The sequence below is a fragment of the Rhinoraja longicauda genome, chromosome 3 (genome assembly GCF_053455715.1).
Source record: "Rhinoraja longicauda isolate Sanriku21f chromosome 3, sRhiLon1.1, whole genome shotgun sequence".
Lineage (NCBI taxonomy): Eukaryota > Metazoa > Chordata > Chondrichthyes > Rajiformes > Arhynchobatidae > Rhinoraja > Rhinoraja longicauda.
In genome coordinates this window covers 100434288-100459118 of record NC_135955.1, presented here as the reverse complement: position 1 = coordinate 100459118, position 24831 = coordinate 100434288, and the positions used below count along the sequence as shown (strand labels likewise).

General features: G+C 45.5%; 1 protein-coding gene across 1 annotated transcript in view; it reads left to right on the top strand.

The window, feature by feature from the left end:
* pde8b (phosphodiesterase 8B) overlaps positions 1 to 24831 on the top strand; it is a 200885-nt gene that overhangs the window by 166597 nt on the left and 9457 nt on the right. Inside the window, exons 11-19 of the mRNA XM_078396757.1 lie at positions 248 to 299; positions 2539 to 2616; positions 5878 to 5954; positions 8316 to 8480; positions 11877 to 11922; positions 13822 to 13899; positions 16668 to 16803; positions 20608 to 20806; positions 22722 to 22939. Of these exons, the coding sequence (XP_078252883.1) occupies positions 248 to 299; positions 2539 to 2616; positions 5878 to 5954; positions 8316 to 8480; positions 11877 to 11922; positions 13822 to 13899; positions 16668 to 16803; positions 20608 to 20806; positions 22722 to 22939 (1049 nt within the window). The remainder of the gene's footprint in view (positions 1 to 247; positions 300 to 2538; positions 2617 to 5877; positions 5955 to 8315; positions 8481 to 11876; positions 11923 to 13821; positions 13900 to 16667; positions 16804 to 20607; positions 20807 to 22721; positions 22940 to 24831) is intronic.

The window sequence follows — 24831 nt, the reverse complement described above, 5'->3', positions numbered from 1 at the left end:
CATTCTATAGTTCTTGAAGAACAGAATTTGGAACAGAAATTGGGATTAGCAAAATGTCATCTCTTTTATTCCTCATGTTAAAGTGATGGTCAAACTACCAAAATATTTGGAATATATACAAGGCCGCATTAATCTTTATACCTGACTGTATAGTACATGCTGTTTTGCAATGCTACATTTTACATCACAGAATTGATGTTCAATTCTTTTACCGAGGAGTACTAACTTATAGTATTTCGTCCATCAGATCTATAATGTGCAGAGTGATGAGAAATCTACAGAAGAAAATTCTCAATCAGGTGAGAAAAATCCAATTGACATTTTTTTAATTTTGTAAACACAGTGTTTGTTCATCCCTGTTAATTGGACGTCAATATTAATATGAGTCAGTAATGTGGGGAAGAGGGAGGGGATATGGTGGGAAAATAAGATATTAACATTTTCAATATACTGTGGCCAATTCCCTTGTTCAGAAGACAGGAACTTCTCAGAGAGGCTTGGTCGAGGGTCAGGTCGAGGAATGAAAGAATCGTAGTTGCTGTTTCATATCAAAGGAGGTCCCAATGGACAGCCCCAAAGGTCTACCCAGAGGTAGAAAGTATTTCATCGGGATGCATCACAGCTTGGTTTGGGAACAGCGGCATCCAAGACCACACGAAATTGCAGAGAACTGTGGACGCAGCCCAGACCATCACACAAACCAACCTCCCTTCCATTGACTACATCTACACCTCACGCTGCCTCGTCAAGGCCACCATCAAAATGAAAGACGAGTTTCACCCTCTTCTCCCCTCTCCCATCAGGCAAGAGATACAAAAGTGTGAAACCACACGCCTCCAGATTCAGGAACAGCTTCTTCCCAGTTGTTATCAGTCAACTGAACCATCCGATCACCAACTAGAGAATGGTCCTGAGCTACCATCGACCTCATTGGAGACCCTCGGACTATCTTTCATCGGACTTTATCTTGCACTAAACACTATTTCCTTTATCCCGTATGTGTACTATGGGGACGGCTCGATTGTGATCATGCATAGTCTTTCAGCTGACTGGATAGCGCGCAAATAAAATATTTTCATTGTACCTCGGTTCACATGTCAATGAACTAGAGTAAATGAACCTATCTGAGTTAGTGTAAGGAAAGACACAAAATGCTGGAGTAAGTCAGCGTGTCAGGCAGCACCACTAGAGAACATGGAATGGTGACATTTCGAGTCGGGACTTTTCTTCGGACTGATTGCAGGGGAATGAAGAAAGGGAAAGAAAGCTAGAAGAGAGGAGGGACGGGATGGAGCATGGCCAGTAATAGGTGAATGCACGTGGGGGGTGGGGGGTGGGGGGGGGGTGAGAGGCAGGTAAAAGGACAAAGGCCAGGGATGAAAAGACATGCAGCACAGAACGCCACAGAGATCCTTCTTCCCTGCGGCTAACAAACTGTACAACCCCTCCCCCTTCTGTCGTGGGATAGACTGACCCCCCCCCCCCTCCCCCCCACCCCCGCCAATCTATACACATCCCTAATCCTGGATTTTCCACTCGTCACTTTAATTTCATGTTTCATGTATCTTCTTGTGTTTTATGACTGTTGGCAGACCAATTTCCCTCGTGGGATCAATAAAGTTCGGCTTGTACTAGCTGGAATTTAGAAGATTGAGGGGGGGTCTTATAGAAACTTACAAAATTCTTAAGGGGTTGGACAGGCTAGATGCAGGAAGATTGTTCCCGATGTTGGGGAAGTCCAGAACCAGGTGTCTCAGTTTAAGGTTAAGGGGGAAGTCTTTTAGGACCGAGATGAGAACGTTTTTTTTAACACAGAGAGTGGCGAGTCTGTGGAATTCTCTGCCACAGAAGGTAGTTGAGGCCAGTTCATTGGCTATATTTAAGAGGGAGTTAGATGTGGCCCTTGTGGCTAAAGGGATCAGGGGGTATGGAGAGAAGGCAGGTACGGGATACTGAGTTGGATGATCAGCCATGATCATATTGAACGGCGGTGCAGGCTCGAAGGGCCGAATGGCCTACTCCTGCACCTATTTTCTATGTTTCTATGTTTCTAAGTTCTATCGTATCGTATCGGAGGGTAAGCCCAAAACGAAAGGATAAAAGAGTCGCAAATTCTCAAGCCTGGGGATAGATAATGTGTGAATTGTGCAGCCATTGGAAACGATGCAGGCGGAGTGGGAGGGGAGAAAGCAGTGCCAGATCAGCTAGGGTTCAGGGGAGGGGAGTCGGCCAAGGGGAGGAAGGATGAAGGTGGGGGGGAGGTTCATGTGAAAGAAAGAACAAGATGAAGGGGGCATTTTTTGGATTACTTCCCTAAAATTGGAGAATTCAGTGAGATTTTGAAAACTATAAAATGCTTATGGTTTTGTTATTTAAAGACAGATTTAATCACCTTGGAGGAAGGTTCACTGGTTTGATTCCTTGAATGAAGTGGATTCCAACTGGGAATAATTGAGTAGATTGGGCACAGATTTTGTGGGCCGAAGGGCCCGTTCTTGTGCTGTCCTGTTTTATGTTCTTTATCTTTCTCTTTCATAGATTCACAATCATTGAGACATAAAGATAGACGAAAAGGTTCCATTGATGTCAGATCAATAACATCAAAAAGAAGTGATGGTAAGAACACTTGTATTGGATTTTTATTTATGAATGGATGAATGAATGAATGAATGAATGAATGGATGAATGAATGAATGAATGAATGAATGAATGAATGAGTGAATGAATGAATGGATAAGTTTGTTGGCCAAGTATGTACACTAACAAGGAATGTGCATTGGTGTTCCACTCACAAGTAACAACATGAACATGCAGTAAACAATTAAGAATAAAGCATAAAACAATGAAAACATTAAGAATACAACATTACGGTTTAAACATGTGAGTGAAATAAACCAGAGCAAAAAGAGATGACAGACTTCTGGTTATTGTATAGAGCTACTACTCGTGGGAAAAAAAGCTGTTTTTATGTCTGGCTGTGGCTGCTTTGATATATGTTCAAAATAACGCTGAGACCAATGGCATATGAACCTTAGGTGAAGATTGGATATGCATTTGGAACGTTATAATGACAACGAGCTGCCTGAACTGTACCAGGCCATCATTACAGTTCAGTTAAAAGCAGCAAATTGCAGACTCCCTCACCCCCAAAATACTCTGGTGTGAAGTTGCTGTACTTTTAAAAGATTGGGGAATTGAGGGCTATGGGGAACAGGCACGGAAGAGGAGTTGAGGCATTGTTTAGTTTAGCTTAGCTTAGTTTAGTTTAGTTTAGTTTAGTTTGGTTTATTGTCACATGTACCGAGGTACGGTGAAAAGCTTTTCTCTCATTGCGATCATTGATTGTAATGAGTGGCGGGGCAGGCTTAAGAGGCCTGGGTCTACTCTTGGCCCAATTTTCTTGTCCTCCTGTGTAATGTGCAGCAGGTACAAACTAAATTAAACTCACTGAAAAAAAGTTAAATCCTGTCATTTTAAGTCGAAGCATACATTGAACAAATTATAAATGCCACTTTGATCAATCACTTTGATACTGAAAATTAAGTATTACATGAGGAGGAATTTCTTTAGTCAGAGGGCGGTGAATCTGTGGAATTCATTGCCACAGACGGCTGTGGGGGCAAAGTCAATGGATATTTTTAAGGCGTAGATTGGCAGATTCTTAATGATTACGCGTGTCAAGGGTTATGGGGAGTAGGCAGGAGAATGGGGTAAGGAGAGAGAGATAGATCAGCCATCCCCACCACTTTTTGTGTATAAAATGGCACAGTAGACTTGATGGGCCGAATGGCCTAATTCTGCTCCTATGACATGAACTCATGAACTTAGTGGAGTCTCAAATCTTGATATACCAATTGTTGTCAGATATTTTTTTTAATGTTTTCTTTTTACCTATTCTTTCTCTTAATCAATTCTTTCTGTCCTATTAAAATAAGACACAAAGTGCCTGAGTAACTCAACAGGTCAGGCAGCTTCTCTGGAGAACATGGGTAGGCGACGTTTCAGTTCGGGACCCTCATTCAGACTGATTGATTGTAGTAGGGTGAAGAAAGCTAGAAAAGAGAAGTAGGGGGTGGGGCAAAGTGATAGTTGGATGAAGGTAAGGATTTTTTTAATTAGAAGATAGGTGGACAAACGCCAGCCATGGAAAGAAGACGAAAAGGTTGAGAGATAAGAGAAGATAAAATGTGCGAAATGTGAAGCCAAAAGAAGGGATATGTGAAAGGGGATGGGGAGAAGGGGGAAAGGGAGGTGGGATAATGGGAGAGTGGGTGCATATCCAGGTGAGGCACAGGGAAGAGAGGGGGATTGAAAGGGTGGGGGTGGGGGTGTTGTAGTTTTGTTATCATACATTTAACAGTGGAATTACTAACTGATTTACTTCTAATTAATTAGTTTTGGTGTCAGAGGTTATGGGGAGAAGGCATATGACAATAGACAATAGGTGCAGGAGTAGGCCATTCGGCCCTTCGAGCCAGCACCGCCATTCAATGTGATCATGGCTGATCATTCTCAATCAGTACCCCGTGCCTGCCTTCTCCCCGTACCCCCTGACTCCGCTATCTTTAAGAGCTCTATCCAGCTCTCTCTTGAATGCATTCAGAGAATTGGCCTCCACTGCCTTCTGAGGCAGTGAATTCCACGGATTCACAACTCTCTGACTGAAAAAGTTTTTCCTCATCTCCGTTCTAAATGGCCTACCCCTTATTCTTAAACCGTGGCCCCTGGTTCTGGACTCCCCCAACATTGGGAACATGTTTTCTGCCTCTAACGTGTCAGACCCCTTAATAATCTTATATAAGAGAATGGGGTTAGGAAGGAGAGATAGATCAGCCATGGCTGAATGGCGGAGAAGATGGCAGAATAGCCTAATTCTACTCCTATCACTAATGATCTTATGATCTTATGAACTCTAATTTACAATTGATTCCTAGTCTCAGGAGAGGTATAATTCATAATCCTTCAATTTGCTGGTTAAGATTCGATTAGTGTAGGATTAGTGTGAAGGACTGCTTAAGGGCAGGTGCAGTCTCGGTGGGCCTGTATGTCTCTGAGATACTTAGTTGCCTAGACTATTCAATGCTGGGATTGCACGGTGGCGCAGCGGTAGAGTTGCAGCCTTGCAGCGCCAGAGGCCAGGGTTCAATCCTGACTACGGGTGCTGTTATACAGAGTTTGCACATTCTCCCTGTTACCATGTGTGTTTTCTCCGGGTGCTCCGGTTTCCTCCCACATTCCAAAGACGTGCGCGTTTGTAGGTTAGTTGGCTTAGTCATAGAGTCACAGTGTGATACAGCGTGGAAACAGGCCCTTCGTGTCCCAGCAACACTAGTCCCACTTGCCCTCATTTGGTCCATATCCCTCCAAACCTGTCCTATCCATGTACCTGTTTTGTCTAATTGTTTCTTAAATGTTGGGATTGTCCCAGCCTCAACTACCTCCACTGGCAGCTTGTCCCATATCCCCACCACCCTTTGTGTATAAAATCATGAGAGTAATTAATCAGGTAGACGCACAGAGTCTCTTGCCCAGAGTTGGTGAATCGAGGACCAGAGGACATTTAGGTTTAAGGTGAAGGAGCTTCTGTGTTGTCCCTATTGTGTAGGATAAAACTAGTGTATGGGTGATCACTGGACAGCATGGAACCAGTGGGCCAAAGGGCCTGTTTCTATGCTGTATCTCTAAAAATGCTTTTCACCTGCTCATGCTGAGGGTAGGATCGTTATTTGAAGAGCTACCTTTGCGTTCATGGTGTATTATTGAGTTTATATTAAAGCTGTATCTATGATGTGCTACAAAGTGCCCCAATTTCTGATCAAATATGAGTATGTGATCAGTGTGAATATCTGCAACAACCTTCTTCGATATTCATTTCAGCTGGAAGTTCACACAATCGACGACATTCCTCAATGGCCAGAATTCACTCAATGACGATCGAAGCTCCAATTACAAAGGTAAGTTGGCTGAGCACTTCTTTAAAAAGGTAACATACTTTCCTTGAACCAAATATGTTCAATTGTTTAAATGATTTTATCAGGCCTTGTTGGAGGGAGTTCTGTGCTATTTTGTACGGTGGCTCAGCGGTAGACCTACTGCCTCACAGCGCCAGAGACCCAGGTTCGATCCTGATTAAGGGTGCTTGTCTGTACGGAGTTTGTACGTTCTCCCCGTGACCTACGTGGGTTTTCTCCGAGATCTTCGGTTTCCTCCTACACTCCAAAGACATGCAGGTTTGTTGGTTAATTGGCTTGGTATAAATGCATAAATGTTAAAAAAATTGTCCCTAGTGTGTGTCGAGTAGTGGTGTTAATGTGCAGGGATCGCTGATCGGCGTGGACTCGGTGGGCCAAAGGGCCTATTTCCACGCAGTATCTCCAAACTAAACTAAACTAAATTAAACGAAAGGTGTACCCTGTACCTGGCTTTAGTCAGATTGGCACAAACACAAAATAAAACAGAATTCCCTCTTACAATTGGCGTAGTCAGCAGGATACCACACAGGACGACCATCAACAATGTGGGTCCTAATCAGGTGAGTGGGTTTAATTTTACCACCCATAGTTAGAGGAGTATATTCCATATTGTTGGCAGGTTGTATTGTTTCTAAGTTGTAGTATCGAAAGAACATAGTGGAGGAAAAGAACTGTTTTATTTTGTGTTTGCGCCTATCTGTGTAAAGCCGGATACAGCGTACAGGTAATGCACAAAAATAGCATAGAATTCCCCTCCCAAAGGCCTTAACACATTTGTTAATAATTTCTCAGTGTCCTTAAAACGGTCAACCATTTTCCCACCTTGAAATTTGTATCCTGCAAACACCTCAGCCAATAACTCCATGTAGCGTCAGCTTTTGTACACACATAGGGTCGCGCAGCGGGTAGAGCTGCTTCCTCACAGCACCGGGTTCAATCTTGACCTCGGGTGCTGTCTGTGCGGAGTTTGCACGTTCTCCCTATGGCTGCGTGCGTTTCCTCTGGTTTCCTCCCACATCCAAAAGGCGTGTGGGTTTGTAGGTTTGTGAGTATTTGTATATATGTATATATATATGCACACACTGAACTTTTCTTTTCTCTCGTTTATTATATTGTTTACAGTGTACTATGGTTACATATTCTGTTGTGCTGCTGCAAGTAAAAATTTCATTGTTCTACCTGGGACATGTGACAATAAAACACGCTGGACTCTTGACTGATTGACCTCTGTAAATTGCTCCAATGGTGTAGGGAGCGGGTGAGAAAGCAGGATAACACTGAGTTAGTGTGAATGGGTGATCAATGTTTGGCATGGACCCGGTGGGCCGAAGGACCTTTTCCCTTGCTGTGTCTATCAATTAATAAAATCACATGCACCTTGCTATTGAGGGCGTGCAACGTAGGTTTACTAGGTTAATTCCCGGAATGGCGGGACTGTCATATGTTGAAAGACTGGAGCGGCTAGGCTTGTATACACTGGAATTTAGAAGGATGAGAGGAGATCTTATCGAAACGTCTAAGACTATTAAGGGGTTGGACACGTTAGAGGCAGGAAACATGTTCCCAATGTTGGGGAGTCCAGAACAAGGGGCCACAGTTTATGAATAAGGGGTAGTCCATTTAGAACTGAGATGAGGAAAAACTTTTTCAGTCAGAGAGTTGTGAATCTGTGGAATTCTCTGCCTCAGAAGGCAGTGGATGCCAATTCTCTGAATGCATTCAAGAGAGAGCTAGATAGAGCTCTTAAGGATAGCGAAGTCAGGGGGTATGGGGAGAAACCAGGAATGGGGTACTGATTGAGAATGATCAGCCATGATCACTTTGAATGGCGGTGCTGGCTCGAAGGGCCGAATGGCCTCCTCCTGCACCTATTGTCTATTGTCTATTGTCTATTGCCCTCCCACATCCAAAAGGCGTGTGGGTTTGTAGGTTCGTGTGTATTTGTGTGTATATATATATATATATATATATACACACGCACTGAACTTTTCTTTTCTCTCGTTTATTATATTGTTTACAGTGTACTATGTTTACATATTCTGTTGTGCTGCTGCAAGTAAGAATTTCATTGTTCAACCTGGGACATATGACAATAAAACATGCTGGACTCTTGACTAATTGACTGTAAATTGCTCCAATGGTGCAGGGAGCGGGTGAGAAAGCAGGATAACACTGAGCTAGTGTGAATGGGTGATCAATGTTTGGCATGGACCCGGTCGGCCGAAGGACCTTTTCCCTTGCTGTGTCTATCAATTAATAAAAGCACATGCACCTTGTTGATTCCAGATTTGAAAATGCAAAGGCCCTTTTAGCAATGTCATTCTTTTTCCTCATTTTTCATAGGTCATCAACATAATTAACACTGCCCAGGAGAACAGTCCAGTAACTGTCGCAGAGGCCTTGGACAGAGTGCTGGAAATACTGAGGACCACTGAACTCTACTCACCACAGCTCAGCACTAAGGACGACGATCCCCACACCAGTGATCTAGTCGGCGGCCTCATGACTGTGAGTTAGTAAGGAACGCCTTTCAGATTTACACATCTCACATTACACATTTACACATTTCACTCCGTACAGCACTTGGCAGTAGAGTATTTGCTTGTGGTAGAGTTTTTCCCATGATTACATTGAATGGTGGTGCTGGCTCGAAGGGCCGAATGGCCTACTCCTGCACCTAGTGGTGACCTGCGTGGGTTTTCTCTGAGATCTTCGGTTTCCTCCCACACTCCACAGACGTACAGGGGTGTAGGTAAATTGGCTTGGTGTATGTGTAAATTGTCCTTAGTGTGTGTAGGATAGTGTTAATATGCAAGGATCACTTGTTGGTATGGACCCGGTGGGCCGAAGGGCCTGTTTCCCCGCACTGTATCTCTAAAACTAAAACTAAAAAAACTATGCCTAGCCTGGATGTGCTCCCTTAACCCTCCCCCCTCCGTTCCCTTCCACCCATATTCCTTCCTTTGGTTTCACTGTACGGTGGTACAGTGGTAGAGTTGCTGCCTTACAGCGCCAGAGACATGGGAATGATCCTGACTATGAGTGCTGTCTGTACGGTGTTTGTACGTTCTCCCCATGACCACGTGGGTTTTCTCCGGGTTCTCCAGTTTTCTCCCACACTCCAAAGGCGTACAGGTTTGTAGATTAATTGGCTTTGGTAAATTGTAAAATTGTCCCTAGTGTATAGGATAATGTTAGCGTATGGGGTGGACTCGGTGGGCCGAAGGGCCTGTTTCCACGCTGCATCTCTAAAGTCGAAGTCTAAAGTAAATCATGCCTCTTCTAGACTTATTTCTTTATCGCGCATTTTTTGTCTTTTCTTTTTTGGCCTTTGTCCAACCATTTGCCTGGCAAACAATTCCCTCTCAACCGTGTCTACCTATCCCTTGGCAGACGATGTCTCTTCCCCCTCCTCTCTTCCAGCTTTCTCCCCCCACCCCCCTCACCACCCTGACAATCAGTTTGAAGGATGGTCCCGACCCGAAACCCCAAATCTGAAGAAGGGTCCCAACCTGAACAATCTCCTATCCATGTTCTCCAGAGATGCTGCCTGACCCATTGAGTTACTCCGGCACTTTGTGTCCTTCTGTGTAAACCAGCATCTACAGTTTGGTTTGTTTCAAATTAAAGTTCAACGCTTCCTAATTCCCTCAGGATTTTTCACCTGACGGAGGCAAAAATAATAGGGCCAATTAGGAGAAAAATAATGGATCATTCTGCATCATCCAAGCTCATTAAAAAAAAACAATCAAGAGATCTCTGTCTACAAATTGGATGGCATTCCACTATTTGAAAGCTGATTAAGCCCATGTCATGGCTCCCAGCAATTATGTTGGGACAAATCATGCCAACCATGAAATCTTACCTGGCACTTCTTTGCGTGAATCATCCTTGTGGCCCCAATGTTCTACCGCAGAAAAGCATCATGGCGCAGCGGTAGAGCTGCTGCCTTACAGCGCCAGAGACCCGAGTTCGATCCTGACTACGGGTGCTGTCTGCACAGAGTTTGTACGTTCTCCCCGTGACCTGCGTGTGTTTTCTCCGGGACCTCCAGTTTCCTCCCACAGTCCAAAGATGTACAGGGACTATCCCAAAGTTTAAGAAACAATAGACAATAGGTGCAGGAGTAGGCCATTCGGCCGTTCGAGCCAGCACCACCATTCAATGGAATGTTGGCTTTCATAACAAGAGGAGTTTAGTATAGGAGCAAAGAGGTCCTTCTGCAGTTGTACAGGGCCCTAGTGAGACCGCACCTGGAGTACTGTGCGCAGTTTTGGTCTCCAAATTTGAGGGAGGATATTCTTGCTATTAAGGGCATGCAGCGCAGGTTTACTAGGTTAATTCCCGGAATGGCGGGACTGTCATATGTTGAAAGACTGGAGCGACTAGGCTTGTATACACTGGAATTTAGAAGGATGAGAGGGGATCTTATCGAAACATATAGGATTATTAAGGGGTTGGACACGTTAGAGGGAGGAAACATGTTCCCAATGTTGGGGGAGTCCAGAACAAGGGGCCACAGTTTAAGAATAAGGGGTAGGCCATTTAGAACAGAGATGAGGAAAAACTTTTTCAGTCAGAGAGTTGTAAATCTGTGGAATTCTCTGCCTCAGAAGGCAGTGGAGGCCAATTCTCTGAATACATTCAAGAGAGAGCTAGATAGAGCTCTTAAGGATAGCGGAGTCAGGGGGTATGGGGAGAAGGCAGGAACGGGGTACTGATTGAGAATGATCAGCCATGATCACATTGAATGGCGGTGCTGCCTCGAGGGGCCGAATGACCTCCTCCTGCACCTATTGTCTATTGTAAAACCATGCTGACTATCCCTAATCAGCCCTTGCCCATCCAAATGCCTGTATAACCTAACCGTCAGAATACTCTCTAGTAACTTTCCAACTACAGATGTTAAGCTCACCGGCCTATAGTTCCCAGCATTTTCCTTGCAGCCCTTCTTGACAAGAGGCACAACATTTGCCCCCCTCCAGTGTTCCGGCACCTCTCCTGTATTTAAGGACGACTCGTAAATTTCAACCAGGGATCCCGCAATTTCCTCTCTAGTTTCCCACAATGTCCTCGGATATATCTGATCAGGCCCTGGAGATTTTCCTAACTTCATACACGATATTACCTTCAGTACTTCTTCAACAGTAACACTGACTGCTCTCAAGACACTTCCATTGACTGCCCCAAGTTCCTCCGTCCTACTGTCTTTCTTCTCGGTAAATACAGAGGAGAAATGGTCATTGAGGACCTTGCCCATCTCCTGAGCCTCCACACAGAGGTGACCGCTTTGATTCCTGAGAGGCCCCACTCTCTCTCTAGTTACCCTTTTCCCCCTTATGTATTGATAACATATTTTGGGATTGTCCTTAATGCCACCCGCCGGAGCTATCTATCTCCTGGCCCCTTTTTGACCTTCAGATTTCCTTTTCCAGTTTACTCCTTAATTCCCGAAACTCCTCCAGAGATGCACTTGATCCCAGCTGCCTATACCTGTCCAATGCATCCTTCTTGTTTCTGACCAATGCCTCAATTTCTCTCGTCAGCCAAGCTTCCTTACGTTTGCCTGCTTTGCCCTTGACTCTAACAGGGACGTTCACATCCTGCGTTACATTAAAGTAGTATTCATTTATTGCAAGTCACTTAACATACACAGATCAGCATGGGGCCCCTATGCTCGTGGGCCCCCGGGCAAGCGCCCATCAGGCCCATGCGTTAAGACGGCCCTGGATCCCAGTCTCAGGAGGAGGAGTTACTCCAGCACTTTGTGTCTTTTCTGGTAAACCAGCATCTGCAGTTCCTTGGGTCTACTGAGAAGAAATACTTGGTGAATTTGAATCTAAAAGTGTGTACCACCCTGTTTTGAACAGAAGGTTAACCTTTCTTTTATTTTTAACTTTTCAGGATGGATTAAGAAGATTGTCAAGCAATGAATATATTTTCTCTAAAAGTAAGTCTGAATATTCAATTATCTTTCATTTTCAAATGATGAAAATAAGTTGGCCGAATTTCAGCTTTAGTTGCTTCTGGTGTTACATTATTTGATGTGGAAAATAGAGTGAGAAATCTTAATATAAGAAAATAACTGCAGATGCTGGTACAAATCAAAGGTATTTATTCACAAAGTGCTGGAGTAACTCAGCAGGTCGGGCAGCATCTCGGGAGAGAAGGAATGGGTGACGTTTCGGGTCGAGACCCTTCCTCAGTCTGACTGATCTGGATAGGGCCCGTGCGATAGGGCAACTTCAAGCTGGTGTTCCGCAAAACCAAGTTGCGGCATTATTTGGAGTGAGCCCTAGTACCATCTCCAAAGTGAAGGCCAAGTTCCATATAACGGGGGATGTCAGAGACAGACCGCGAAGTGGGCATCCCAAGAAGACGACACCCGAAGAAGACCATTTCCTCACCCTGTCAGCACTTAGGAACCGTAGGCTGTCTTCTACAGATTTGCAGTCAAGGTTTGCAGGACGATATGGCCGACGACTCTCTGCCCAGACAATTCGGAACAGACTGCACGCAGCCGATCTCCGGTCTCATAGGGCTGCCAGGAGGCCTGCCATGACTGCCCTTCACCGTCAGGCCTGTTTGCGCTGGTGTCGGCAACACGTGCACTGGAACCTGAACATGTGGAGGAACGTAATGTTCAGCGATGAGTCCAGATTCTGCCTACGGCAGTTGGATCATAGGGTCAAAGTGTGGAGAAGACGCGGAGAACGCTATGCTGATTGCTGCACCGATAGAGTAACATCTTTTGGTGGAGGCAGTGTGATGGTGTGGGGCGGCATCTCCCTCACTGGAAAAACGAGGCTTGTCACCATTGGAGGCAATCTCAATGCAGAGAGATATCGAGATGAGATTCTGCAACCAGTGGCAATCCCATATCTCCACAGTCTGGGACCGAACTCTATCCTCCAAGATGATAATGCTCGCCCCCACAGAGCAGGGTTTCTCAGAGACTACCTCCAGAATTTGGGAGTGGAGAGGATGGAATGGCCTGCCAGCAGTCCTGACCTCAACCCTATTGAACACTTGTGGGATCAGCTTGGGCGTGCTGTTCGTGCCAGAGTGACCAACACAACCACGTTGGCTGACTTGCGACAAATGCTGGTTGAAGAATGGGATGCCATCCCACAACAGTGTGTGACCAGGCTGGTGACCAGCATGAGGAGGAGGTGCCAGGCTGTTGTGGCTGTATATGGTTCTTCCACACGCTACTGAGGCTCCTGTTTATTAAATGAATAAATTGTTAAATTGCCAATATGTCTTGTTTCTTCAGACTACAATCATCCAATCCACCAAACAACACCGAACAAGAGTCAATGGCAGAATAAGCTGTTTGGCATTGGCAGAGAAGATTTGGCAGATTTTTCATGGGCGCACCCCACATACTCAGCTCTGCTGCTCATCCCACAAATGCATGTTCCTTACAAATGTGGCACCATTTAAAAGGGAAATAAACAGGCTTTCCAACGGTATAAGATTTATTGCCAAGAAGCATTGTTACAACAAAGAAATAATCTACCAAACACAAATTTCCTTACTTTTTGTGCTATGTTTTTATGTTGCTACAGTCTTCTTAGGCCCCCTCGGTCATGGCTGACCATGGGTGATGCATCCTAGTTGGCTGCTTGCTCCACACCTCGGCTAGAGCAGCGTCGCTTGTGGCTGAAGAGACCAATGCGGGAGTGACAGTCTCTGTCGCAAAGGTCACGTTTGTGTTGCTGCAGTATACGTAGAATCAATGTAGAAGATGTCGGATACATTCAGGCATCATCTGTGGATGCCTGATGCCTGACACAGTTGACTCTCCCCAGTATAATTGTGTTCCCTGCTTTTTATTGCGGTGTAGCCAGTCGACAGATTGAGAAGTCTGACGCTTTGCTCTGGACTTCACTTGATGGGCAGGTCTTGATTGAAGAAGAACCAGGTACGGACACACAAGCATGTTTTTGCCAAATCCACAATTAAATAATTTTGGAAACTGGTTTCTTCTCAATCCCAATTTCCTGCAGTTGTCTTCCTTTCCACTTTTTCAATGAAATTCGTTATCAATTCAATGATTCAACGCTACTTTCTTGCCCATAGGTACAATGAAATGGTTTGTTTTGTATACAACCCGGTAAAGCAATAGACAATAGGTGCAGGAGGAGGCCATTCGGCCCTTCGAGCCAGCACCGCCATTCAATGTGATCATGGCTGATCATTCTCAATCAGTACCCCGTTCCTGCCTTCTCCCCATACCCCATGACTCCGCTATCCTTAAGAGCTCTATCTAGCTCTCTCTTGATTGCATTCAGAGAATTGGCCTCCAATGCCTTCTGAGGCAGATAATTCACCTCAGAAGCAGACAGCAACACCCCCCCCCCCGTCGGTTTCCCTTCGTTCCCAGCGATCCTCCACGCCGGATTTCCCCTTTCTTCTTAGCACCCGTTTACCGGGCCACCCCGCTGGGTGCCCCATCATTCTCAGTGACCTCCCACCAGCTCCCCCCCCCCCCCCCCTTCGTTCTCAATGGAGGTCTGACGTGTAGCTCTCGATGTGTAGCTCTCGACGTGTAGCTCTCGAGAGGGAGGGAAACCATCGGGGACTCTCGATGGCCCCCCTCGCTCTCGACAGTCCACCTACGCCTTCGATGGTCCACTCGCTTTTAACAAGTCCCCTTGCCCTTGATGGTTCACTCGCTCTCGACGGCCCACCTACACTCTCAATGGCCCCCCTCCCACTCGACAGTCCACCTACACTCTCAATGGCCCCCCTCACTCTCGACGGCCCACCTACACTCTCAATGGCCCCCCCTCACTCTCGACAGTCCACCTACACTCTCAATGGCCCCCCTCACTCTCGACAGTCCACTTACACTCTCAATGGCTCCACTCCGTCTCGACAGTCCACCTACACTCTCAATGGCCCCCCTCCCACTCGACAGTCCACCTACACAGTCAATGGCCCCCCTCACTCTCGACAGTCCACCTACACTCTCAATGGCTCCACTCTGTCTCGAAGTCCACCTACACTCTCAACAGATCTGTCTTCTTTTTCTTGCCACCAAAGTGGATAACCTCACATTTATCCACATTATACTGTATCTGCCATGCATTTGCCCACTCGCCCAACCTGTCCAAGTCACCCTGCAGCCTCATAGCATCCTCCTCGAAGCTCACACCGCCACCCAGCTTTGTGTCATCCGCAAACTTGGAGATGTTACATTTAATTCCCTGGTCTAAATCGTTAATATATATAATAAACAATTGTGGTCCCAGCATCGAGCCTTGCGGCACCCCACAAGTCACTGCGTTAACAGTTAACTAGTTAACAGTTAAGAGAGACAGTTGCTGACTGAGATCACGTGTTTACTGAAACAATTGTCATTTACTTACCTTTTATGCAAGGCATCATTGAGAGCAGATTAGTCATAGTATCCTGTCAAAGTCTAATTGCACTTTATAAGGTGGCAGTGAATCACGTTTTTGAACCAAGATAGTCATTCCGCTGGACGGGCGGTCACGGTGGCGCAGCGGTAGAGTTGCTGCCTTGCAGCGAATGCAGCGCCGGAGACCCCGGTTCGATCCCGATTATGAGTGCTGTCTGTATGGAGTTTGTACGTTCTCCCCGAGACCTGCGTGGGTTTTCTCCGAGATCTTCGGTTTCCTCCCACACTCCAAATACGTGCAGGTTTGTAGATTAATTGGCTTGGTAAATGTAAAAATTGTCCCTGGTGGGTGTGGGATAGTGTTAATGTGCGGGGATCACTGATCGGCGCGGACCCGGTGGGCCGAAGGGCCTGTTTCCACGCTGTATCTCTAAACTAAATTCCGATGAAGTGTCCAACATTGACAGTACCAAGAACTAAACCAAGATATCAAGAACAGTTCATCTCATTTGCCTGTGATCTGGAAAGGCGCGTTGTAATTAGTGACTTGACATGAAACAAAAAGATAAACGCCTCTTGTCCCATCCCAAAGAATATTGGTTGCCTAATAATATCCTTTTCCTGTTCACCTTGGACAAAGCATCGAGTGCTGTTATCAATGAACTCAAAACTAAACATCGTAGATAAAGCTCTTAAGGATAGCGGAGTCAGGGGGTATGGGGAGAAGGTAGGAACAGGGTACTGATTGAGAATGATCAGCCATGATCACATTGAATGGCGGTGCTGGCTCGAAGGGCCGAGTGGCCTCCTCCTGCATCTATTGTCTATTGTCTATCGTCTATCGTTTAGTTTCTCATGTAGAGTTGCAGTCATGGAGGCAGGACCCTCGGTCCACCATGTCCACGCCAACCCTCGATCACCAGTTCACGCTAGTTCTATGTTAACCCACTTTCTCATCCACTCCCGACACATTAAGGGGAATTTCCAGAGGCCAAATAGGCTACAAACCCACACGTCCTTGGAATGCGGGAGGAAACCGGAGCACCCGGAGGAAGCCTATAGGGTCACAGAGAGAACGTGCAAACTCCATACAGACAGCACCCGAGGTCAGGATGGAAGCCGGGTCTCTGGTCCTGTGAGGCAGCAGCACTACCCGCTGCGCCGCTGTGCCACGCTGCGTGTGGGAGTCTCCTGTAGAAATACCAGAATGAAGTTTAGTTTCGGTACAGATAGAAAAATGCCTCATTTCACAAAGGAATTTGTTTGATATGAAACACTAGGTATTGAGATTTACTCTCATTTGATCCTTTTCTTTAAACTACCAGACTTGCAGCAAAGTCACAGCCGCCTTGCCATCCCAGTTGCCCTTGGTGACATCCCTCCTCGGGCAGCAGAGTTGCTTGCTGACGAAGAAAACTGGGATTTCGACATTTTTGAGCTGGAGGCGGTAACTAACAAGAGGTGGGTGCCAGTATTAATCTGTGACGGCCTGCGGGCTCTACACAGGTGAATTCCTGACTTATAGAGTCACAGAGTCATACAGTGTGGAACCAGGCCCTCCCTTTGGTCCAACTTGCCCACACCGACCAACATGTCCCATCTACACTAGTCCCATCTCTCTGCGTTTGGCCCACTAAACCTGTCCTATCCATGTACCTGTCTAAATGTCTCTTATACGTTGTGATAGTACCTACCTCAATCCTCTGGCAGCTCTTTCCATACACCCACCTCCCTTTGTATGGAAATGTTACCCCCTCAGGTTCCAATTAATTCTCCCCCCCCCCCTTTAAGTCTATCTCCCATGGTTCTCGATTCCCCTATTCTGGGCAAGAGACTCCACCCGATCTATTCCTCTGGTGATTCTGGTGATCTGTAAGATCGCCCCTCATCCTCATGATCTCCAGGGAAACTAGAGCCCTAGCCTGCTCAACCTCTCCCTATAACTCAGGCCCTCGAGTCCTGACAAACATCTTCGAAAATCTTCTCTGCACTGTTTGCAGCTTGACAACATCTTTCCTATAACATGGTGCCCAGAACTGAACACAATCCGCTATTTGTGGCCTCACCAACGTCTTACATAACTGCAACATGACCTCCCAACTTTGATGCTCAATATATTCCAGACTTCACTAAATATGAGTTGTATGTTATGTGGCTACTATTCATTTTATGTTTACGTTGATGATTGAATATTTATTTAAGATCATGCTCTTTGTGGTCTTGATTCATTTTCTGAAGCTGATCTCAGCAGCATGATTCCATTTTATTCTGGACATCTCTGTTCACCAGAAATAGCCATTCAGCCCATCATGTCTACTAGCCTGTTCAACAAGATTATCCTCTGCAGGCATCAGTTTCCTGCATTCACTCCATATCCCCTGATGAACCGAATATCCAAAAAGCTATTGTTCTCTGTCTAGAAAATATTCAACAACTGTGGCTCATAGTCCTCTATAGGTATGAAATTCCAAAGATTCTGGCTGAAATTCCTCTTCCGATGATTTAGTCCCTTCACTTTGACATTGGGATCGTTGATTCTCCAAACCCTTGCCAGGGGAAACATCTATCTGGTCAAACTTCAATGAGGTTAACTTTCTTTTTTTTAAACACTAGAGATTGTAGGCCTGGTTTGCTTAACCTCTGTTCTTAGAACAAACCCACTATTCTTGGAATCAATTAGGATGTTAATTTAGTAATAATACTTTAATACTAATATTAGTATTTAATAAAGTAATCACTGACACTGAACTTTCATGAACTTGGTTTATTCACAAAAAGCTGGAGTAACTCAGCAGGTCAGGCAGCATCTCGGGAGAGAAGGAATGGGTGACGTTTCGGGTCGAGACCCTTCTTCAGTCTGAAGAAGGGTCTCGACCCGAAACATCACCCATTCCTTCCTTCCCGAGATGCTGCCTGACCTGCTGAGTTACTCCAGCTTTTTGTGAATAAATCGATTTGTACCAGCATCTGCAGTTATTTTCTTATACTATTTCATGAACTTGGGTTCATTGATGTAACTGGTAAGTACAGTTCTTTGAATTAATTTTTGAAAAAGAAGTTAAAATCAGGTTAAGATACAGGTCCACCATCAATTTTCCAGATTCCTTCATTCCAGAGCCTTGCTGGATTATCCATTTTTGGATAGAGTGGATGTTGAGAGGATGTTTCCACTAGTGGGAGAGTCTAGGACCAGAGGTCATAGCCTAGGAATTAAAGGATGTTCTTTTAGGAAGGAGATGAGGAGGAATTTCTTTAGACAGAGGGTGGAGAATCTATGGAATTATTTGCCACAGAAGGCTGTGGAGGCCAAGTCAGTGGATATATTTAAGGCAGAGATAGATAGATTCTTGATTAGTACGGTTGTCAGAGATTATAAGGAGAAGGCAAGAGAATGGGGTTAGGAGCGAGAGATAGATCAGCCATGATTGAAGGGTGGAGTAGACTTGATGGACCGAATGGCCTAAATCTGCTCCTAATACTTATGACCTTATGATTTTCCGGACCAACAGAGGTCACGTAATAATAAATCACCCAATACACCTTTGACCCACTATTTATACCCCTCCTGTGTCTCCAAAGCACCATGGACTGCTGGAAACTTAAATAAAGAATTAACAATTAACAAAGAAGTAAACAATTAACTCTTTCAGGACGGAAGCACACCTCCCGAAAGAGCGTGTGACCACACGCAAGGCTCTCATAATGTCCGGGTTAAAGGAGGTGTCGGGCCATCAGTTGCCCGAAAATCGTTGGTTTACCTGTATAAGATTTTCTGGGCAAATTTCAGTATCACAAATAATCGCCAGTGCTGCTTTACTAAAGGGCATTGGGTGTTTTGATCCTTGAAAATGTGCTCACTGGATGGCCTGGAAATTGATGGGGGAGGGGGAGAGAGGTGATGGTGACAGTACAATAAGGATTGTAAGATATGTGACTATAGACAATAGACAATAGGTGCAGGAGGAGGTCATTCGGCCCTTCGAGCCAGCACCGCCATTCAATGTGATCATGGCTGATCATTCTCAATCAGTACCCCGTTCCTGCCTTCGCCCCATACCCCCTGACTCCGCTATCCTTAAGAGCTCTATCTAGCTCTCTCTTGAATGTATTCAAGGAATTGGCCTCCACTGCCCTCTGAAGCCCGTTTGGCTTTTGTTAAAATAAAAGCAAACTTCGTGGCTTGCTTTTTTGGTAAAGCACGGTAGCGCAGCGGTAGAGTTGCTGCTTTACAGCGAATGCAGCGCCGGAGACTCAGGTTCGATCCTGACTACGGGTGCTGCACTGTAAGGAGTTTGTACGATATCCCCGTGACCTGCGTGGGTTTTCTCCGAGATCTTCGGTTTCCTCCCACACTCCAAAGACGTACAGGTATGTAGGTTAATTGGCTGGGTAAATGTAAAAATTGTCCCTAGTGGGTGTAGGATAGTGTTAATGTGCGGGGATCGCTGGGCGGCACGGACTTGGAGGGCCGAAAAGGCCTGTTTCCGGCTGTATATATATGATATGATGATATGATAATTGATTTTTCACACAATATTAATCTGAATTGTGGAGGCAGACACTGTAAATAATACTAACACTTTTCACAGTGAATGGCAGGGCCCTTGGGAGTGTTGTAGAGCAGAGGGATCTAGATTTAGATTTAGATTTAGTGATACAGCGCGGAAACAGGCCCTTCGGCCCACCAAGTCCGCGCCGCCCAGCGATCCCCGCACATTAACACTATCCTGCACACACTAGGGACAATTTTTACATTTACCCAGTCAATTAACCTACATACCTGTACGTCTTTGGAGTGTGGGAGGAAACCGAAGATCTCGGAGATCTAGGAGTGGAGCTACACAGTTCTTTGAAAGTGCCAACACAGCTATGTTGGGTGGTTAAGAAAGCTAAAATAGGTCTGAGGGACAACTTTTTCACAAAGAGGTGTATGGAAGATAGACACAAAATGCTGAGTAACTAAGCGGGTCAGACAACATCACTGGAGAAAAGGAATAGATGATGTTTCGGGTCGAGGCCCTTCATCAGACTGAAAGGTGGATGGAATGAGCTGCCAGAGGAGGTAATTGATGCAGGTACATGGATGGGAAAGGTTTAGAGGGATATGGGCCAAACGCAGCCAAGTGAGACTAGTGTAGATGGAGCATCTTGGTCGGCATGAGCAAGTTAGGCCGGAGGGCCTTTTCCCGTACTGTATGACTCTGACTAAATCACTTGTTTGACACCAGTGAGTTTGTTGAAATGTTGCTGTCTGTTTTATTTTAGGCCCTTGCTCTACCTTGGCTTAAAAATCATGACACAGTTTGGCGTATGTGGGTTTTTAAACTGTTCAGAAATGACTCTCAGATCATGGCTACAAGTCATAGAAACCAATTACCACGCATCAAATTCATACCACAATTCCACACATGCAGCTGATGTGTTGCACGCCACAGCGTACTTCCTTCGAAAAGACCGGGTTAAGGTAAGCTTTAAGATTTACGATCGCCTCATGATGTAGATGTTTAAATGCCTCTTTGAATTTCGTATTGTGCATGTCTATATGGTGGCATTATTTAGAAACACTGAAACACAGAAAATAGGTGCAGGAGTAGGCCATTCGGCCCTTCGAGCCAGCACCGCCATTCAATATGGTCATGGCTGATCATCCAAAACCAGGGCCTCGAGCCGAAACGTCACCCATTCCTTCTCTCCAGAGATGCTGCTTGTCCCGCTGAGTTACTCCAGCATTTTGTGTCTACCTTCGATTTAAACCAGCATTTTCAGTTCTTTCCCACACATCCTATCCAAAACCCGCTTTCTCCCTATATCCCTTGATTCCATTAGCCCTAAGAGCTATATCTTTCTCTCTCTCAAATACTCTCTTGAATTTAGCATGGCATTTGCTGTTTTTTCCGATGTTGGTTCACTAAATCATTTAAGTTATAATTATATGAAACACTAGTACCCCAGTGAGATAACTAGCCGTTTGATGTTGTGTGCGTATGGTCTACTTGCCTTCATTGGTCAAGACATTGGTCAAGACATTGGTCAAGACTTTAGTATAAGATTCAGGAAGTCATGTTGCAGCTTTATAAGATTTTGGTTAGGCTGCATTTGGAGTATTATGTGCAGTTCTTGTCACTCCATTACAGGAAGGACATCAGGGCTTTGGAAAGGGTACAGAAGGTTTGAACAGAATGCTGCCTAGGTTAGGATGTATTAGCTACAAGGCCAGGGCGGAACAGTGGTAGAGTTAATGCCTTATAGCACCAGAAAGCCGGGTTCGATTCTGACCTCAGGTGCTGCCTGTACAGAGTTTGCTTGTTCTCTCTGTGACTGCGTGGGTTTTCTCCTGTTGCTCCGGTTTCCTCCCACATTCCAAAGACGTGCAGGTTTGTAGGTTAATTGGCTTCTGTAAATTGTCCTTAGTGTATAGGATAGAACTAGTGTATGGGTGGACATTGGTCGGCGTGGACTTGGTGGGCCAAAGGGCCTGTTTCCTGCAATGGAGCGACCAGAACTGCACACAATATTCCAAATGCAAAATTCTGTAGAGCTGCATCATGACTTCCTGACTCTTATATTCAATGCCCTTAGCAATGAAGGCAAGCATACCATACACTTTCTTAACCACCCTATCTACTTGTGCTGCCACTTTCAGTGAGTTATGAACTTGGACTCCAAGATCCCTCTGCACATCAATGCTGTTAAGGGTCTAGCCAGTAACTGTATATGCTTTTTATTTGCGATCAGTTGATGAATTGATCATTAAAATAAAAGGCACAAAGTGCTGGAGTAACTCAGTGGGTCAGGCAGCATTTCTGGAGGACATGCGTGGATAGGCAGTGATTTGGGTCCGGGCCCTTTTTCAGACTGGAGTGAATGTTATCTGCATTGTTAGATCTTTAGTGAAACTAAGTGAGACAGTGAAACAGAGAAACATAGAAACATAGAAAATAGGTGCAGGAGGAGGCCATTCGGCCCTTCAAGCCAGCACCGCCATTCATTGTGATCATGGCTGATCATCCACAATCAGTAACCTGTGCCCAACTTCTCCCCATATCCCTTGATTCCACTAGCGCCCAGAGCTCTATCTAACTCTCTCTTAAATTCATCCAGTGATTTGGCCTCCACTGCCCTCTGTGGCAGAGAATTCCACAAATTCACAACTCTCTGGGTGAAAAAGTTCCTTCTCACCTCAGTTTTAAATGGCCTCCCCTTTATTCAAAGACTGTGTGGCCCCTGGTTCTGGACTCCCCCAACATTGGGAACCTTTTTCCTGCATCTAGCTTGTCCAGTCCTTGTATAATTTTTTTATGTCTCTATAAGATCTCCTCTCATCCTTCTAAACTCCTTCTAAACTAAGCAGTTTGAGTCTTTTGCAATTGCGTTTGCAGGAGTGCCTGGATGAGATGGACGAGGTTGCAGCCCTCATTGCCGCCACCGTGCACGATGTGGACCACCCAGGCCGCACCAACTCCTTCCTGTGTAACGCAGGAAGTGAGCTGGCCGTACTCTACAATGACACTGCCGTCCTGGAGAGTCACCACGCAGCACTGGCCTTCCAACTTACGGCCGGCGATAACAAGAGCAACATTTTCAAGAACATTGAAAGGTTAGAGTTACTGATCAATACATGCGTGGGAGCAGGATTAGGCCATGTGGCCCATCAAACTTGCTCCGTATTCCGGTAATGGCTGGCTTGCTTTTCCCTCCCAACCCCATTCTCCTGCCTTCTCCCAGTAACCTTTGACTCCCTTACTAATCAAGGACCTGTCACCTCCACGTTAAAAATACCCAATGATAAGGGCGGCACGGTGGCGCAGCGGTAGAGTTGCTGCCTTACAACGCCAGAGACCCAGGTTCGAGCCCGACTATGGGTGCTGTCTGTACGGAGTTTGTACGTTCTCCCCCTGATCTGTGTGGGATTTCTCCAGGTGCCCCGGTTTCCTCCCATACTCCAAAGATGTACAGATTTATAGGTTAATTGGGTAAAATGTTCCAAGTGTGTGTAGGATAGTGTTACTGTGCAGAGATCGCTGGTAGGTGCGGACTCGGTGGGCCGATGGGCCTGTTTCCGCGCTGTATCTCTAAACTAACTAAAGACATGTCTTTTATTATGCTGGCTGCTTTTCTGAAACAGCTTGACGTGTAGATGGTGGGGAGTCTGGTCTGTGGAGATACTACTAACACAACTCTATGTCATTTCTTGCGGTCTTGAGCTCCATCCAGCTATTGAAACCCCACAGTGCCAAGTCAGTAGATGCATTTAAATAGTTACATTGCAAAGTAATGGTCTAAGGTGTAGGTTCAGGTTTATTATTGTCACTTGGTGTGGAAAGCATTTTATTGGGATGCATCACAGCATGGTTTGGGAACAACTCCATCCAAGACCGCAAGAAATTGCAGTGAATTGTGGACGCAGCCCAGACCATCACACAAACCAACCTCCCTTCCCTTGACTCCATCTACATTTCACGCTGCCTCGGCAAGGCCACCAGCATAATCAAGGACCAGTCTCATCCGGTAGCTCCCTCTTCGCCCCTCTCCCATCAGGCAAGGGGTGTATAAGTGTGAAAACGCATATAGACAATAGACAATAGGTGCAGGAGGAGGCCACTCGGCCCTTCGAGCCAGCACCGCCATGGCTGATCATTCTCAATCAGTACCCCGTTCCTGCCTTCTCCCCATACCCCCTGACCCTGCTATCCTTAAGAGCTCTATCTAGCTCTCTCTTGAATGCATTCAGAGAATTGGCCTCCACTGCCTTCTGAGGCAGAGAATTCCACAGATTCACAACTCTCTGACTGAAAAAGTTTTTCCTCATCTCAGTTCTAAATGGCCTACCCCTACTCCCTAGCGTTTGAGGCTCATTGAGGAAGCGCTGTGAACTGTTTTGTATGTGCTGTTATGTTTGTGTGCTACTGTCTGTTTCATTTTTTCCTTAGTACCTAATCAGATGTACAGCACTTTGGTCAACGTGGGTTGTTTTTAAATGTGCTATACAAATAAAATTGACTTGACTTGACTTGACTATTCTTAAACTGTGGCCCCTCGTTCTGGACTCCCCCAACATTGGGAACATGTTTCCTGCCTCTAACGTGTCCAACCCCTTAATAATCTTATACTTTTTGATAATATCTCCAGATTCAGGGACAGTTTCTTCCCAGCTGTTATTATCAGGCAATTGAAGCATCCTATCAACCACTAGAGAGCAGTCCTGAGCTACTGTCTACCACATTGGAGACCCTCGGACAATCTTTAATCGGACTTTACTGGACTTTCTCTTGCACTAAACGTTATTCCCTTTATCATGTATCTGTACACTGTGGATGGCTCAATTGTAATCATGTATTGTCTTTCTGCTGACTGGTTAGCACACAACAAAAGCTTTTCACTGTACCTCGGTAGACGTGACAATAAACTAAACTAAAACAAATGGGACATTACCACAGGTTTCAACAATCCATAACTATGGATAAAATGCCAGTTTGTAAACGCTCATCC